At 36.0% G+C, this 18,577-nt stretch overlaps 2 protein-coding genes across 2 annotated transcripts; both read left to right on the top strand.

The window, feature by feature from the left end:
* Window positions 1–315: 315 nt before the first annotated feature.
* hykk.2 (hydroxylysine kinase, tandem duplicate 2) lies at window positions 316–5,506 on the top strand. The gene is made up of 5 exons (XM_020924623.2): window positions 316–416; window positions 865–1,173; window positions 1,756–1,898; window positions 2,430–2,610; window positions 3,174–5,506. The coding sequence occupies exons 2-5, from the start codon at window positions 870–872 to the stop codon at window positions 3,635–3,637; spliced, it is 1,092 nt and encodes a 363-aa protein (XP_020780282.2). The 5' UTR covers window positions 316–416; window positions 865–869; the 3' UTR covers window positions 3,638–5,506.
* An 869-nt stretch (window positions 5,507–6,375) lies between these two features.
* Window positions 6,376–8,745, top strand: LOC129412084 (hydroxylysine kinase-like). Its single transcript, XM_055165061.1, has 4 exons — window positions 6,376–6,731; window positions 7,307–7,449; window positions 7,523–7,703; window positions 8,256–8,745. The coding sequence occupies exons 1-4, from the start codon at window positions 6,398–6,400 to the stop codon at window positions 8,678–8,680; spliced, it is 1,083 nt and encodes a 360-aa protein (XP_055021036.1). The 5' UTR covers window positions 6,376–6,397; the 3' UTR covers window positions 8,681–8,745.
* Window positions 8,746–18,577: the final 9,832 nt, after the last annotated feature.

Below are 18,577 nucleotides of genomic sequence, written 5' to 3'. Positions count from 1 at the left end.
GCTACATTTACTCATGAACGGAAATCAAATGCGGAGGGTGCTTACTTAACCAATTACCCAAATTACAGAAATTGTTTAGCCAAACATTTCTGACCTAAGTTATACAAATTCACTTTTTGTGTTTTCAGAAAACTAATAAGCTATAGGTTTCTTCCATAGGCTATAAGCTAGACCATATACAGTCTATGGACTAGACCTAAGCGTAAGGTAGCTATAAAACAGGAGCAAAGTATTAGTTAATCAAGTTTAAATTTTGTGGGCGACAACAAAAAAGGTTTTTACTTTGAAAGAACAGCCCGGATGCACAGACGTAGACGACAGACTGCGCGACCCTTGCCCGCAAGAGTACGTGGCCGATCGATACTTGTGAGCGAGTGGCTGAAGTGGTTTACTCATTTTTTAAATCGCACTTCGAGGTAAGTGCAATTCGCGCAAATAACGGGATAACTGTAGCCTGCAGTCTATAACTGGATGTTTTCTGCACATGTGGTCATACAGCTGGACCATAGACTATGAGCTGGACACATCCTGTATGGGAACGTGGCCTCTAATGTAGCCTTCTGCCGCCGATCCGCGTGCTGCTACTTTTATTTATTTTAAATAAAGTAAACTATAAAGCCTTATCATAGCTTTCTCTCAAATAGTGTAACTGTTTTGAGTATTAACAAAAACATATGGTTAATTTGTTGTGTAACCTGGTATTAGACGACATAATATAATAATAATGCAAACAAGGAAATAAAAGGTAGTAGCCTAAATATATGATTGATTATTAACCTATAGAAGTCTACCAATAGTTTTCTCTTTGTTTATCCCACATTTCATCTGATGTGCAATCAAACTTATTTTTTTTATGTGTCTCAGAAAACATGTCTGAAAAACATGCAAAACCCAACTTCAGTCTGGCCCAGGCCACTGACATGCTGAAGAGCCTGTATGACCTTACGACCTCTCAGATCCACACCCTGCCCAGTTACGATGACCAGAACTTCTATGTCTTATCCACAAATGGAAAAGAGTACGTTCTAAAAATTATGAACTCTGAAGACAGCAAAAACCAGTCCCTTATTGAAGTCCAGACTTTTGCCATGTCCTTCTTAAATGAGAATGGGATTCCAGCTCAAACTGCTACACCAACAGTCACAGGACAACTCATGAGTCTTGAAGAATTAGGTAAGAGGTTTTGTTACATTAGATGGACCTTGTTACTAGGGAGTGTCATATATAATTTTAAGTTATTTTAAAACTAAAATTTTATTTTAAGTATTTTAAGGTTTGCAGTGTTTTAGGCCAGGTTTGGTCAATAAATAAATAAATAAAATAAAATAAGAAAAAAAGCTAATCTATTTTAATAGGCACTAAACCTATATCAAAACTAGATGTAAACTCGTTTGAACTGAAGTATCAATACTGAGAAAAAGAATCACATAATAAATAGGACAAAGTTTGACATTTCCTGCTTAGAATACTCTAGTATAAGACTTCAGTATATTTATTAAGTTGTATTGAAAATAACATTCGTGTCACTCCTATTACCAGTGTCATATTTGCGTGAAGGACAGTTGCTATTCTGTACTTTACATTTAACATAGCACAAAGACAGTAAAGGTTAAAGGTTAATAGGTTTAAAGGTTAAAAAGTAACTAGTAGTAACATGGATAATGCATTCTAAGGATTGCTAATCAAACCATTTCACTGTATTTTGTAGGTCTGACTATTGCAGAATGTTGCTTAACTTGTTTTTATTGTTGACAGATTGTGGCTATGGTCACCAGAAGTATCTTGTTCGACTGTTAAGTTATTTACCTGGAAAAACAATATCCAAAGTCCCCCTCACACCACAGTTACTATTTGAGACTGGTAAGATGGCAGCTAAAATGGACAAAATTCTACAAAAGGTATTTAACAGCTACAGATATAGAAACATTATTTATTTAAAATGTTATTGTTTTATATCATGCTTGTTCTGGGTTTGGTGTTGAAGCAAAACTATTATTAAACATTTATTTTAATAAGAAAAGGGTTTAACATTATATATCTCGAAAGAAGAGAAAACAAGCAGATTTTGTAGAAATATTTGAATATATAGTTTAGCAGATGACTTAGTCACAGTTTTTAATTTTGGACCTCTGTAAATATGAGTTGCACACCCATGCCATAGGGGAGACTTTGGTGGCACAACTTTATTTGATGATGTTTGTTGCTTATTTAATTTAACATAATTTTTGCCCAGAATAAATATGTTGTTTATAATAAGACAATGGGCAACAAAGTGTAATTTTGTGATGCCAATATAGCCCAAGTTGTTGGACTATGGGAGAGAATTTTAGTTTAAGGGGAGCCACCATAGTCTCCTGTATTAATGGGAAACACTGATGCATTATTTGTAAACCATACAAAAACTATATCATATTTCACTGGTTTTACAGATGGACCATCCTTATATCAGAGAGTTGGACAGAGATGGATTCATTTGGAGTTTGTCAAACCTTCTTGTATTAGAAAAATATCTGTATGTATTAGATGGAGAGCCACTACAAGAGGTGGTTAAGTCAGTTATTGATCTCTACAAGACTACAGTAGTACCCAGTTACCCACGATTCCGCAAATGTAAGTAGACATTGTTTGCACTGTATTTAAAATCAATTCATTTTAGATGTTTTATAAGCAACACTTACAAAACATAAACTTACTGCAGGAGAGAATGAGAACACCATAGCAGTCGTACCATTTCATTTTATTGTTTTGTTGTATGTTTTTCTCCGGAATGTTCAACAGGATAACATTTAACTTAACTATCTGCATGGAGACAGGCCACATTACAATGCTAAGTTACGGATCAGATCTGTGGAGAAGTGGGCCTGTTCACAGTAATAATGCATGTTTTAACTGTAGTTTTGAGAAATAAAAACACCTGTAGTTGAATACATACTAGATATATTTGTCTAATGCCATACTGTGGAGCACACCAGGCAAAGCAACAACATTTCCTTGGAGACAAGCTGATGGCAGACCCTCCATCAGAAAAGCTGCACAGTGTACATTTAAAACTCAATGAAGTCAACATACATTAGATTTATTATTAAGATTAATTCAGTATGTAGAACCTTTAAAATCAAATCACCTCTGTCTTAACTGTTTACAGTGAATTCTGTGTTTATATTTTCACACAGGCATAAACCACGGAGACTTCAACGACCTTAATGTGCTTGTCCAACCTGATAACAATGGCTGCCACAAGATTTGTGGCATACTAGACTTTGGAGACATGAACAGTGGATTTTACATTAATGAGTTGGCTATTACTATAATGTACATGATGATAGAACACCCAAACCCCATAGAAGTGGGAGGAGCAGTGCTGGCGGGATGGGAGAGTGAACTTCCCCTGAATGAGGCAGAGAGGGACTGTTTGTATATATTGGTCGTAGGCCGATTCTGTCAGTCCCTGGTTTTAGCCCATTATTCTGTTCTTATGCACCCGGAGAATGAGGAGTATCTGATGACAACATCGAGGAAAGGTATCAGTATTCTTCGGGACATCTGGAAATTGGGCAAACAGCACGTGGAGAAAGTATGGTTTGACAGTGCGGTGCAGTTTTGTAATTCAAAATTAGATGGAACGTTCAACTCTTAAAGGTCTCACATTATGCTATTTTCTGATCCATGTTATATTCCTCATCTAAAACATATCTTGAGTTGTAGGCTGTATTCTTTTCTCAAACAGAAAACACTCTGTTCCACTTCGTGCTGTAATGTGGTAATACATGAAGTGCTCCACTGTGTTTTTAAACTCTGTACATCCTCACTAGAATTATTTGGATACTTTCAGATCTGGAATTGACAATCTCTACTAAACAAAAGGTTAAGTGTTAACTTGAAAACCACCGCTTCATGGCATGACAAGGTGAAACAGCAGTTTGAGCTTTAGAGATGTAGTCAGACTAAAAATAAAAGAATACTCAAACATGTATGAATTAAACAGAAAACAACTCCAGGTATGTTTTTGATGTGATAACAACATTCTATCATGGCTTAAAACTCACATGAGTCAATTTTGTGTAATGTAAGGACCTTTAAATATCAAAGTGCCTCAACAATCATGTTCTGTATGTATAATACATACGTATTATATGATTCATCATAGTTTTATTATTAAAACCAATACATTTTTTTTAACTTCATATGAAATTTCTACCCGTGAATTTTAGAATGATGAAAAATCAGGATTGTTGCTATAGCAATTTAAAGATACAAAGCTAACATACACGATCATTCCCACATACAGTGGCTCTCTCTTTTGTGCATCGAGGAAAAACTTATCTGATTTTCCTTTTTAGCACATGATAATTAGAATTTACTGGATTGTGAGCTCAAAGTCATAAAGAAATATAAAACTTTTTTTTTATTTTTTATGTATTTCAGACAGATTTGACAGTGAGTCCACCACACACCACTAAAGGGGGCTTCAAAGCAGTCATGAGCACTGTGTGGTGTGTGCAACAGTTAAGTCATGTAGTTGTACTGATTTGGATATTGCTGGATTATGTAATAGTGCTGGTTTTAATTGGTTGCTAGTGTTATGGAATTTTAGAGTCACAGTATTTCAAAGTAAAACTTTGTCAAGAGAGCCCTTTATAACAGAATGTTGAACCTGAAACACTGGTGGTCCCATAAATAAATGAATAACAAAATGGATACAAATGTCCACTGTGACAACTATGAGGAAGACGCTAAACAACATGTGTGGGCAGCTCAGGATTACATTCACTCATTTGGGAATACAAGAGTAAATAAATAGGACATGCTTGATGTTCTAATCTTTGGATTATTGTTGCACTTACTGTTTTACTCAGGTCAATCTGACTCATTATTATCACAAGAGTAGCACCACTTGTTACACATAGTCAGAATCATTTCTCATCTCTCTCATTTTTGTGTTTTTTGTGTTTGTATAGACTATCACTTCTTATTCAAAAATATATTTAACACATTTTCTGATCTCAAAATACTTAATAATAAATAAACTGTCCCAAAATTGTTTTTCTATTTTTTTTTCTTAATTTGAGCAAGTATGATTCAGCGTAAGTATAAACTGAAACTCTCCTGTGGCCTGCATTTTAAGTTATTCTACGACAGAACGTGATGGGAAACTTTGACATAGAGTTAAACAACTTCTACTTAATATTCTATTCTACTTCAAAATATAACTTTGAATTTATAATACAATGTAAAACCTACTCGTTCCATAAAGTGAGTAAGTGACAAAGCTTTATGTTGACCAATTAATGTTAAAGATGAATTAAAAAGTCCTTTAGTAATATTATTCTGAAGCAATGGTATTTTACTAATGCATTTGTTACATTATTATTTTTATTATACATTGTTATTTTCTTTTACCTTGCACTACATTTTCCTTTCCTAAACAAGATACACACAAAATACTCCCCCTATCCATAGCCACACCTACAAAGACTCAAAACCTAAATGCACCTACTTATTCATTACTGCTGGAGACATCAGGAAGTAGAACAAGGTAGGATTCTTGTGAAGAATCCCTCCGTCCTCCAGGTAGAATCCATGAGGAGAAAAATTCAGTTTGTGGACTGGACAAAAGTTAGTTTGGTTGAAGACGTTTCGCAACTTGGATGAGCTGCGAAACGTCTTCAACCAAACTAACTTTTGTCCATTCGACAAACTGAATTTTTCTCCTCAAGGTAGGATTCTTGTGTGTGTGTATGTTTTCATTAATTAACTCATTAATTTATTGTTTTGCAGATTTGATTCTTGTCTTGATGATTGTATGTTTATGTTGTGTATGTTTCATAATTTAGTTCAAAGGTGCACTATGAAAGTTTTGTGGTGGAGAGCCTGTCAAATGCTTTTCTCCTTACATCATCTTCATGGAGACCAAACCAGACCAAGTTACATGTCTGATCGCTGAAGAGGCACGGTCACAGGCTCAGTCTTGCTCACTGTCAGAATACCTGTTTTTCTAAGTATTTCTGAGCAACAAAACCACCTGTAATTGAATAAATGACAGAGCAATAACATATAACAATGACAATGATGAACCCTCAACCAAAAAGTTACATGTTGCACCTTTAAAGCTTTACACTATATTTGTTCAGATAGCATTGACTTACTATTTGACACACATGTTCATTTTTTGTGACTGGCTGCAGTTTTTTTTTCCCTGTTCTTTTGCACATTTTGATCATATTTCAAGATCAGCTCTACAAGAACTGTATCTTAACAGAGATTGTTGCTTTCAAAACTGCATTAGCATTGCATACATAGTAGCACAAATAAGGGAAAAAAAATCTATATTATGTTTATAATTTTAATTTGTATGGAAATTACTGAGACAAACTAAATCTTCACGTCTGTCTTAAACATGTTTCCTCTGCTTGTGTTATTCCAGAATATGTCGGAAAATTGTTCAAAACCCAACTTCAGTCTGGCCCAGGCCTCTGACATGCTGAAGAGCCTGTATGACCTCACGACCTCTCAGATCCACACCCTGCCCAGTTATGATGACCAGAACTTCTATGTCTTATCCACAAATGGAAATGAGTATGTTCTGAAAATATCAAACTCTGAAGACAGCAAAAACCCCACTCTTATTGAAGTCCAAACCTTTGCCATGTCTTTCCTGCTTGAGAATGGGATTCCAACTCAAAAGGGGATACCTACCACAACAGGGCAACTTATGAGTTTACGCGAACTAGGTACTGCATCTCTAAAAAATTAAGTTAATTAAAGCAAAGATAATATTTTGAAATGAGATGAGATGCTTTAAACAGCCCATATTATGCTATTTTCTGATTATATTGTTTCCTCATCACAAACATACCTGGAGTTATGTTTTATTTCGTTCACACATGTTTAATACACAAACTCTTCTCTCAAACAGAAATAGAAAACACTCTGTTCCACCTTCTGATGTCATGTGGTTATACAGGAAATGACCCACTGACTTTTTAAACTCCATGCACCTTCACTACAATCATTTGGATGATTTCAGCCATGGAATTGCCAATCTCTGGTGACCAAAAGTTAAAAGGTAGTTGTTAACTTGAAAACTACCACTACATGACATCACAACGTTGCGTTTGGAGACAGACTAATGATAAAGGGTAACATATGTAAATTAAGCAAAATACAACTGGTATATTTTTGATGAGGTAACAACAACATCCTAACATGGCTAAAAGCACATAAGATTCAGTTTTGTGTAATATAAGACAATATATTAATTTACTGTACTGTCCATTTTTGTTTACACTGGCTTTACTAATGACAGATTGTGGCTATGGTCGTCAGAAGTATCTTGTACGACTGTTGAGTTATTTACCTGGAAAAAACATATCCAAGGTTCCTCTCACTCCACAGTTATTGTATGAAACTGGCAAGATGGCTGCTAAAGTCGACAAAGTTTTACAAAATGTATGAAGCAACGTATGAGCAATGCATGTTGACGTTTTCTAAACCATTACCAACTAAATGTTCTATTTTTCAGATGAAACACCCCAGTGTCAGTGTACTTGACAGAGATAACTTTGTCTGGAAACTGTCAAACCTTCCTGCATTAGAAAAGGTCTTATACGTATTGGATGGAGACCGCCTTCAAGAAGTGATGAAGTCTGTGATTGAACTGTTCAAATCATCTGTGGCGCCTCAATATCCCTATTTCAGAAAATGTCAGTAAGATAAATTGTGTTCTTTATGTATTATTGCTACAGCTCCTATTTGTTGAAGAGCCCATATTACACTATTTTCTGATCTATGTTACGATGTGTCCTCATCATCAGTTGTGTTTTGTTTCATTCACCATTTCATTTCATTCATGTTTAACACACAAACCCTGCAAACCCCAGTTCTTCTATCAAACAGGAAATACTCTATTTCACCATGTGGTAATACAGGAGGTACTCCTTTGTGTTTTTAAACTCCATACACCTTCACTAGAATAATTTGAATTATTTATATCTGGATTTGCCAGTTTCTACTGAACTAAGGTAAAGCTAACCTGACTACTACCACTACAGGCATCACAGGGTGGGACAGAGTAACTTTGAAGTGGTAGACATACTTATAATAAAGCGTTATTAAAAAAAAAACACAATTCCAGGAATGTTATTAAGGAGGTAACAGCATTATAATCTGTCTTAAAGCTCACAAGAGTCAGTTTCATGTAATATAGGACCTTTAATGATGATAATTACACATATATATAATATTTTTTCATACAGGCATAAATCAAGGAGACTTCAATGACCTCAATTTGCTTGTCCAACCTGATACCAACGGCTGCTACAAGATTTGTGGCATCATAGACTTTGGAGACATGAACAGCGGATTTTACGTACATGAACTGGCCATTGCGATAATGCATATGATGGTAATACATCCTAACCCCATAGATGTGGGAGGAGCAGTGCTGGCGGGATGGGAGAGTGAACTTCCCCTGAATGAGGCTGAGAGGGATTGTCTGTATGTGCTGGTGCTGGCCCGCTTCTGTCAGGTTGTATGTTATGTTTGTCATTCTCTTCTCACGCAGCCGGAGAATGAGTATCTGATCATGTGGTCCAAGAAGGTGAGCCATATTTTCTGGGACTTCTCCAAGCTGAACAAAGAGCATGTGGAGAAGATTTGGTTTCATGGTGCTAAGATATAACAATAGAACCCATTGTGAGGCCCCCTTGATTCGATACTTCTAATTTGAAAATCTAAATATTTTGACCTGGTGTATCTGTGCCTTTCTTTAACTAACACTGAAGATATGAGTAGCTGTACCTGTGCTGTCATTAATTGATACTTGTGACATCACGCTGGGGATGTTCTACATGTGTCCCTATTGGTGGAATGTTCATCAGTTACCATGATGACATGCACACATTAGCAGACACTGTCAAAAAGTTTTAAGAAACTCAAGAAAAAACACTTAATGGATTTAAACAACGCATTTTCAGGAGTCTGTGAAATCAATACAAATGTTCATGGTCCTGTTTAGGTGTTTGGTTTTCAACAAAAAGCTGAGAGTGACTAACTGAAAAACTATTTACTTAGATGGTCAGACTGTGCTAAGATAAAGCTCAGATTAAGTCTAACTTGAGTAACAGAGCTTCTAACAGAGTAGTGCTTTCAGTTAGCATCAATCCAATGTATTAGTTTTTAACACCAGTGGAGTTTTGTGAATTTAACCATATACATTTGAAGTATTAAAATCACAAGTGCTTCCCAAATCCAATTCACTTCCAACAATGCATTTTCCCACTTATTATATCAAAATAACTGTTCTTTTTTACAGACCAGCGAGTTGTTAACACATATCTTGACATGTTTCCCTTAATGTTATGGTATGTCTTGCCAGCTGATTTACACTGATTTGGATGGCACTATTCTCCTACAGGTAGGAGAATGGCACCAAAATCAGTGTAAATTAACTGAGACATGTCACCTTAATATCTTAACTCTCGTAACTCTTCTGAGGAAACAGCCAAAGCATTCTAGTTATAACATGGATCTATTAAAATAACCTGTTATACCTATAGGACAAACAACATGAGACCAACAAACCACACAGCTCACTGTTCAAGCACCAAGATCAGAGATTCTGAGAGATTCTGGGCTTTTATTTTATTATTATTATATATATATATATTTTTAACATTATCTGCTATTTTAAAATACAGTGTTGTTATTCTATAAATCCTATGTCCTGTCAATCATATATATTATCTTTGCACTGTTTTTCCTTACAACCTCTTGCATGTAGTGGAGATATATTTGTATTACTATATTTCTATATGTTATTTTTACATTATTTTACCTATACATTTATATAATTATGCCTTATTTGACACCAGTCTCTTGCTATTTTGCTTCTTATTTAGAATGTATTATTACCATTTATAGTGTTTGCTTGTTTATTTTTTTTACTCTGTGTTATTATAGTATGTTGTAATGTGTGACTCATGCGGTAATTATTTGGACATAGTAGCAACAACTAACAACAGTTTGAGCTACTGTATCCAAATAATTTCTGTTGTAGATCAATCAATTTTTCATTGTAGATCCCAATGTTTCTTCATTTATTCTCTCTTCTTATGCCAATTATGGGACTAAAGTACTGTCATGATTACTACTGTTAACACAGTTCTAGGCATTTTCTGGTCCAATCTAAAAAAAAACATGCACCAGCTACTACAGATGGGAAATACCATTGTTAGCTGTTAAGCTGTACCAACAAACATCCTAATTATTTCTTGAATCTATTTGTGGAATGTGGATAAACCGAAATGAGCTGTATTGAAAACAGGCAGCGATAAAACTCTGATTGGTCCAGGTGAGCAAGACACAACCCAAAACACTTGTTAAACCACTTGTTAAATGTCACAAGGATTACTTTGGTCAGGTGCAACCAGATTTGCTGCTTTACTTACTTGCTACATTTTTTTGGGGGGGCTTTCAGCTCTTGAAGTAACCTGCTATGGGTATGTAATCATTTAGCATAAATCTTGAAACTAGTTAGTAAAAGTGCATGTATATTAATAAAAAACAAACAAACCTTATTTACAGAAATTGAAAAAGCTGTTAACCCTCGACCCGAATTTACGACACAACAGGTGGTCGATTTGATCCAACGTCTCAACGGGCTTAAAGCAAATGAAATTGCTAGTTTACCAAGTTATAATGATCAGAACTTCTGTATTAAAACTACAGGTGGTTCAAAGTGTGTTCTGAAGATCACAAATTCAATTGACAGTAAAAACAGGACCATTATAGAGGTGCAGACTGAGGCAATGTCATTCCTCAAGAGCTGTGGTCATCCTGTTCAGACGGCCCTGCACAACCTCTCTGGACAGCTCCTGAGTTTTGAGGAACTAGGTAACTTCTACTGTGTGTCACTAAGCAGATATTCAAGATACTAAGTTTTTGAGCAGGTACAGGTTGATGTATTGTAAAAATGCACATAATTCCAATTAAAACCTGATGCTTTTCATACTGTAGTTTAAGCCATTTCAGTTTTGATACATTTTGAGCATACTGTCTTGCATCCTACTGAAGGATCTTACAGTTTTCACTCACTCAAAAACAGGCCTAAGCTGTCTTAACATCTGAAAATTCTGTTTTATGAATGGCTGTCTCTTCATTAGATTGTGGTCATGGATGTCAGACTTACTGTGTGAAGCTGATGGTCTATCTGCCCGGAGTGCCCATAATAGAATGTCAGGTCTCACAAGAAAGTTTGTACGATGTAGGACAACTGGGAGCCATGATGTCTAGATCAATGCAAGAGGTAAGTTGTTCATAAAGAATACTTGTTATAACTATACTGTGACCTACAATGCTATATCTAATGACTAACTGATCTGGTGTGTTTTGGACGCTCAGTTTAAACACCCAAACTGTGATGTATTGGATGGAATCACTGTTAAGACTTGGAACATTGGTCATATACATTTAGTGGAGCAGTGCCTGTCAGTGATGGATGGAGATCCTTTTCAAGGCATCATCAGAGAAGTGATTAAAGCATTAAAATCACAGGTTCTTCACAAACTTAGTTCATTTCCAACAGGTAATGTTTTTTCATTTGGTTGCATTTTTCCCAGTACCTTAATAATAACCTGCATAAGTAAATATAGTCATAAATGGTTTAAACTATCTGATCTCTGCAGGAATCACCCATGGAGACTTCAGTGGCCAAAACATTCTAGTTACACCTGTTGGAAATGGTTGCCATAAAGTGTCAGGCATCATAGACTTCTCAGATCTGTACAGAAAGTGTTATGTAAATGAGATAGCAGTGGCTATAGCATACCTGATGCTGAACAATCCTTGTCCTTTGAAAGTGGGCGGAGCAGTCCTGGCTGGATGGGAGAGTGTCCTGCCTCTCAGTGAAGAGGAGAGAGAGTGCCTCTATCTGCTGGTGCTTGGTCGACTGTGCCAGAGTTTAGTGTATGGACGACACAATGCTCTTCAGATGCCAGAAAACAAAGAGTACTTCATGGTTACAGCAAAGCATGGGATTCAAATTCTCACTAATTTCTGGAAAATGGGGAAAAAGGAAGTGGAACAGATCTGGTTCTGTGATGCCAAAACAATATCACGTTGTATGTCACTTTAGTCTTCGCTCTTCTAACGCCTTAAAGAACTATGAATGAACTATGAATTTAATAACTTAATACTGACTGTCACAACAATGACATTACATGACAAAAAATAAAAACAATAAATAAATACTTTAAAAAGGTTACTTTCTTTTCTTTCTGCTTCATTCACAACACTAACAGTACTACCAGCAATGATCCAGACGTATGGTGCTGGACTGACACACACCTCCAGGCCTTCACGGGCTTTCGGAGCACTCCGCTGGGTAGATGTTTGCTGCAGGATTAGCATATCCTTGTTAAGTTTGCAGTTTCAGCGCTTACAGTATATCACAGGAACAGTACAGACAGACGATTAAAGGTAAGTCAAAGGCCACTGAGCAAAAAGGCAAATAGAGTTAGTCTTGAGAAACTTAGCAAAGCGGCTCTCACTTCAAACTGTCACATGTACTCATTCTTGTCGTGGTTATTTGTTTGTTTATTTGTTTATTTATTTATTGGGCATGACACTGTTTGTTGCCAAGAGTATTGCAAACAGGCTAGTAGCTCGTTTTGATGCTTTTTTCTTTTTCTTTTTCATGGAGGAAAATTAACCTTCACAAGATGAACGCGCTACACGCTATACAACACTAGATGGAGACATTGCTCCGTTTTCCAGTCAGAACTTAGTTTGTAAATTGAGGATTGATTTTGTGGGTTTAAGAAAACGTTTTCATGTAGGCTTACATTTAGTGTAAAATTATAGTTATTGGCATTATGTGTAATCAGACATTATGCTTATACATTTATGCTACTCAATTCAGATTTTCTGCTCTGCTGGTTAAGGTTTAGTGCAATAGACAATTAAATCACAAAAACACTCATTATTATGATTAGGACTATTATTATTAGGATTATGGATATTCATTCATTTTGTGTCAGTTGGCATTTTCAGAGATATATACACTACCAGTCAAAAGTTTGGACTCACTCTCTCATTCAATGTTCACTACTTTCTACATTTGGTACACTTATAGAAGACATCAAATATATGAAGCAAGATGTATGGATTGTAGCAAAGAGAAAAAAATAACTACTAATATTGAAAAATAAAAGTATAACCAAATCCTAGATGTCCTAATAAAATTCAATTACAATTTGCAATGCAAAGATGCTGTGCGGGATTCTTTTCTGTTCATAACTAAATCCACCAAGCCACCATTTACTTTGTCAAAAAATATTAAGAAGAGTTATTTAAGTTTTTTTCTTTACCAACTTAACTTCATATATTTGATGCCTTCTGTCTTTATCTAAAATGTAGATAGTGGTAAGGAAAGGGTGTCTATTTTGAGGATTTGGTTATAAAAAAAATAAATGAGTAGAGTTATTTAACTTTTTTCCTTTGCTACATAATTCCATACATGCTCCTTCAAATCCTTGATGTCTTCTGTGTATATATCAAATGTAGAAAGTAGTAAACCTATAGAAAAAAAATGAATGAGAGTCTGAATTTTTGACTGGTAGTGTATATTTTTAACAATATGGCATATTTGTAGTTTTACTGTAATTTAAATAGTCACTCTTTTTCCTTCCACCTCTGCAGTTATAGGACAGGACACGTTACCATCTGTACCCTGAGCCCCTCTCTGAGCAGCATATGTCCGGGCTTCTCCTTCAGCTTGGTACATGGCTAGGTACTTATACACACTGCAAATTTTCTGTACTCTGTTTTGCTGTGATCGTTTGGTGTTTGGATGTGAAGTGGACCAGCTCTGACCCTACTCTTTTCAAAGGTTTCTTTCCTTCCTCCTTTTGTGTTTTGATAAAATTTACATTCATAGTGAGAGAGACATGGAAACATTCAATGGCTTTTGTCTAATACCCGCTTCCCACTCTTCTGTTCCATTAATCCTCCTGGCATTTTACCGCAGAGTGCCACCGATTTTTGTAAAATATGACAATGTATTTCATTTCAGGCTTCGTACAAACTTTCAAAACTGCTGGATTTTAAATGGGATGGAACTAATTACTCTAATGCTATTTTTCATTCTATTAAAATCCAAGACAAAAAGCCACATTAATATTGGACTTATGCTTTTTTTTAAATAGATGAAATTTTTTTTATTGTTTTTATTTTTTGTAAAGTTTTTTATTTGCTAAAATCTCAATACATTTAGTCAAATTTTATATAAATCAAATTTTATTAATCTTATTGCACTGCTTCATACACATTCTCCCACAGGGTCAGTCAGGGTCAATTTATTTTTCTTAATCTAACGCTTTCATTTTTAAACCAAGAATCCTATGCATCGTTATGTATTTGATTAGTCTTATTGTGATTTTGTAGTACAATATTTTAATGTCAAATCTGCCAAAGGTGCTGCAATAATACTAGCAGCAGGGTCACAGGATTTTATTTTTCCCATTTCCTTGTCTGCGTGTCCTCTGGGTGTTGACTTTTCGATCATGCGTTCTTTCTCTACAGCCCTCCTGTGTTACCCAGTCACTGTGGTCCTGTTCCAGTGGTTTGGCCTTGTCAGGGTCACTTCTCCTCATGATTTCTGACTTCACCACCAACAAAGTAAGAACTATTCTGCCAATAACAATCACACTGTTTTACTCATTCTGTACATTATGTTGTAAACCTGATTTCCCCAGATAAAATCATATTGCAGATGCTCAGTTGTGAGTGACTGGGAGTAAGTAGATACATTTTCCCATGAGCCCATAGTCCGGTCTTTTAAAACGCATATGACAGGTTGGACTACTCATGTCACATAGTTAACTTCATTAGATTTAAGATTTTACTTGAGAGTTTATCTAGTCTTTTGTAATTTTAGTGAAGTTTATAATTTAATGGGCAGCAGATATGACATATGTAGAGGTATGTTACCGAGCAACCATAAGCATGTTTAAATTACAGTACAACACACAAATTAGCATTTAACAAATAAAAATAAATTTCAACACCTTATTTTGTTAAATCAGGGTTGAAACTGTCAGAAAAGCAGCTTCGTTGCATGTATGACATATGTAGAGACATTCCATCTTAACGCTCCTTTCTGTATTTTGCAACTTATTGTTTTCTCCATTTCTTCACAAACTTCCCTTGACTGACGTAAGATTATGATGAATATTTCCCTCAGGTACTACCCCACCAAATCAAGTAATAATTAGAAAAATATATTAGTCTGTCTTTACATGGATTAATTAGACACACAGCTGTTGCCAGAACATAGACACTGCCAACCAAACTGTTAGATCTAATTCACTGCATGGATCCTTGACAAAGTCTTGAGTAATCCATATTAGCCTCGGTTCTGCCTGGCAATATACACACTATTGAAAAACATATTACTCATCTGGAAGACAAGATAGCTTTTAAACCAACTGTGCATACACCTAAAGCAAGTCCATTACTTAATTAGGCAAGTATTTAGGGATGCTTGCATTTATTGTGTTGCCTGGTTTGCTAATTTGTCATTATCGGCCACAACAGGCTGACATGTACAAAGTGTTTTCTTTATCTTTCTTGCTTTAGAATTCAGGGACATCATTTAAATTCCAAGAAAGCTCGCTGCACAAAAAAGTCACCTCTAAAGTGTAAAATCACAACATCCACAGACTCCAAACTTGGTCCTAAATACAAAGAGAGGCTTTTTACAATGGCAATGAGGCTAGAGAGACAGAAACGTCAATTAGTAAACTGCAGCGGCTCACTGGTTCCTCTGTCTTATCAGCAGCTCTCAGCATGTCTTTGTGCTGTTTGGACCAAAGCCTCACGCAGTCTTCAGCTGTGGACAACTTCCCATCAGGCTCGAACCAGTCCTATGAAAGCTATCAACAAGAAGAAGTGCTACAACAACTATGAGTAACATCTGCTCTGTGTCTTTGTAAGTAATGGTGTGGTTACTGGATCAAAAGTGAGAAACAACAATTTTACTTTAATGATATGAAGACTGAATTCAATGCAGTGTTCTTAATTATTCAAATGTGTTTTGGTTCCACAGTGATGCTTTCTTCAACTACCACTACTGTTACGTCTGCTCACACTTCAACCACAACTACAAACTATTGCTCTCTAATTGAAGGTAAGTTGGGATGTTACAATCTCAAACTTTAGACATATGACAATTTTACTGTGATTCTCAATTATTGACTCCATGGTCAAACAACAGTGCAGTCCTTGATTTCAGATTCCTTTTGCTATGTTTGTGCTTCACCACCTTGAGATGAGTGACACATTTTGTCCTTAGGCAAGACACTTTACCCATTTTGCCTCATATGAAAGTGGTGTGCGTGTAAGTGGTTAGTTGTGATCGGTGGTGGCAGATATTTGCATCTCCTGTTCCATCTATGTCCAAAACCGGTACATAAAGCAAATGCATTATTAAGAAATACATTTTCAGGACCATTTAGTGAAACAGATCTGATATACAGCCAGATACAATGAAAATACTTTACATTTAGATTTACTTGTTGAATTGAAATGACTCATTTTGCTTCCAAAGTGGTTGAGATTCTAATTTTTCGCTTCTTGCAAGTTTTAGATCAAAATAAAACTTCATTTTGATCTGAATATTTTATCCACAGTTACCACTTAACCAAATAATCTTGTCACACCTAACCCAATGTAGAGAAAGTAAACTGGTTTGTTAAAAGTTTTCATACCAAAATTCTTGATACATATACTGTGGAAAACCTAGTATTTTGTTACTGTGTAGTTGTGGCTCTCAGTACAGCTTGGCCCAATGTCACGGTGCAGAGACATGGCTGACATGTGCAGGCAGACTGACGGTCTCTGTGCAGTGAACAGGTGGGCCGCACACAGTTGGAGAGGGGGGCACAATCGATTGGACAGACCCGATTTAGAGCGCGGAGCCGAGGACTGAGTCACCGGGTGAACGCCACAGTGAAGGGCGCAGACGCTCAGCCTGTGTGGGAAGATGAAAAGGGGCTCGGGTTCCATCCCCACTACCTGAAATGCATCATGGGATATGTCCGAGTTAAAGATGAGTGAGGAGAGAATATAGTGATGGATGATTCAAGAGCAGTGTAGTGTTATGACAGCGCTGGGAGGCTGTTTCAGTTTTATCAGGCTTTTATGTGCGATAACAAGTCTACAAAATATTAGCTTTATATCAGACTGTTGAAATGTGATCAGAGGATGAGCTTAACACAATATAACCTCTGGTCTCACGGTGCTCAGGCTCTTAAACTTGTACAGATAAGGACATGTAATAAAACTGATAGAAGCTCCAGCGAAAGGTTTCTAATAACTTTTTGACCTATAGTTCTTTGGTGCATGCATAGTTGCTAAAGTTGTATAAAGTTTCAAGGACGTTGCAAGTCTCATCATTTGTAGATATATTCTTTATTAATCAAGTTATTGTATTAGCATTAACACAATAACAACTATAATTTACTGTTAAAGTTGCATTATGTAACTTTTTTATCAGCTGGTTGTCTTTGGAGAGCTTTGAATGTTCCATAGTATCACATTTAACTTATCGATCTCAATGGACACAAACAGGGAATGCAACTAGGCCAAGTTACACGTAAAATCTGTGGAGAAGCAACCACATTCACAATAAGAATGCATATTTCATTGCATTTCTAGCAATAAAAACACCAGTAATTGAATACATGAAACATAAAAATCTGTAACAGTCTTCCTGAAAATGTGAGTCAGGCCTCTGCTCTGATGATGTTTAAATCCAGGCTCAAAATGGTCCTATTTAACTGTCCATATGAAAGGTTTTATTCTGCACTCTTCTCTTTTAATGTTCATTTTTTGATTATTTATGTTTTGATTTGTTTGTATTGTGATTGTAATCTCTATTATTTTGTAAATCACTTTGAATTACTTTGTGTACGACTTGTGTTATACAAATAAACGTGGCTTGTCTTACTGTGGAACATTCAAGGCAAAACAATAACATCGAATAACTCCATAGAGACAACAAGGAGACAGAGACAACCCTCCACCAGAAAAGTTACATATTGCAACTTTGATTGAATGTTTAAACACAGTGTCAATAAAGATTCACTTAGGGCACAGTTGTGTAGTTACAAAATACAAATTGTCAGTCAGTGTCTTCTGATTTGTAATAAATTAACATATTTGACTGTACAGTTGTAGTACAAGTTGTAATATAGCGAGAGGATCAATAATGAGAAAACTACATGTACTTTTCTTGACTTTCGCCTGATTCACTGTCTGACTCTGACCATGATTCAGTCCTGCCCACACAGATGTATAGATGGACCCAGACAATATAGACACACATAATAGTTTAATGCTCTGCTCAGAATGGAGATTCACATTGGACTTTTAAACACCTCCACAAGCCCCAGAGCAGCAGATGTGGACTCAAAACTTCACGCACAGCTTTGCACTTTTACGTGGTACTAAAAATCCATCGGCTAGTTCTTCACCTCAGGGCTGAGATCTCCATGCTGGAATTTAAAACTCATACAAC

The sequence above is a fragment of the Boleophthalmus pectinirostris genome, unplaced genomic scaffold (genome assembly GCF_026225935.1).
Source record: "Boleophthalmus pectinirostris isolate CB_2022bp ecotype Guang Dong unplaced genomic scaffold, ASM2622593v1 HiC_scaffold_7, whole genome shotgun sequence".
NCBI classification, from domain to species: domain Eukaryota; kingdom Metazoa; phylum Chordata; class Actinopteri; order Gobiiformes; family Gobiidae; genus Boleophthalmus; species Boleophthalmus pectinirostris.
This window is presented reverse-complemented; position numbering and strand designations above follow the sequence as displayed.

Coding starts and splice junctions, on each gene's coding strand:
- hykk.2 (XM_020924623.2), top strand. CDS start 870: ATGTCTGAAAAACATGCAAAACCCAACTTCAGTCTGGCCCAGGCCACT. Junction 1,174..1,755: donor CATGAGTCTTGAAGAATTAG/GTAAGAGGTTTT, acceptor TATTGTTGACAG/ATTGTGGCTATGGTCACCAG. Junction 1,899..2,429: donor TGGACAAAATTCTACAAAAG/GTATTTAACAGC, acceptor CTGGTTTTACAG/ATGGACCATCCTTATATCAG.
- LOC129412084 (XM_055165061.1), top strand. CDS start 6,398: ATGTTTCCTCTGCTTGTGTTATTCCAGAATATGTCGGAAAATTGTTCA. Junction 7,450..7,522: donor TCGACAAAGTTTTACAAAAT/GTATGAAGCAAC, acceptor TCTATTTTTCAG/ATGAAACACCCCAGTGTCAG. Junction 7,704..8,255: donor ATATCCCTATTTCAGAAAAT/GTCAGTAAGATA, acceptor TTTTTCATACAG/GCATAAATCAAGGAGACTTC.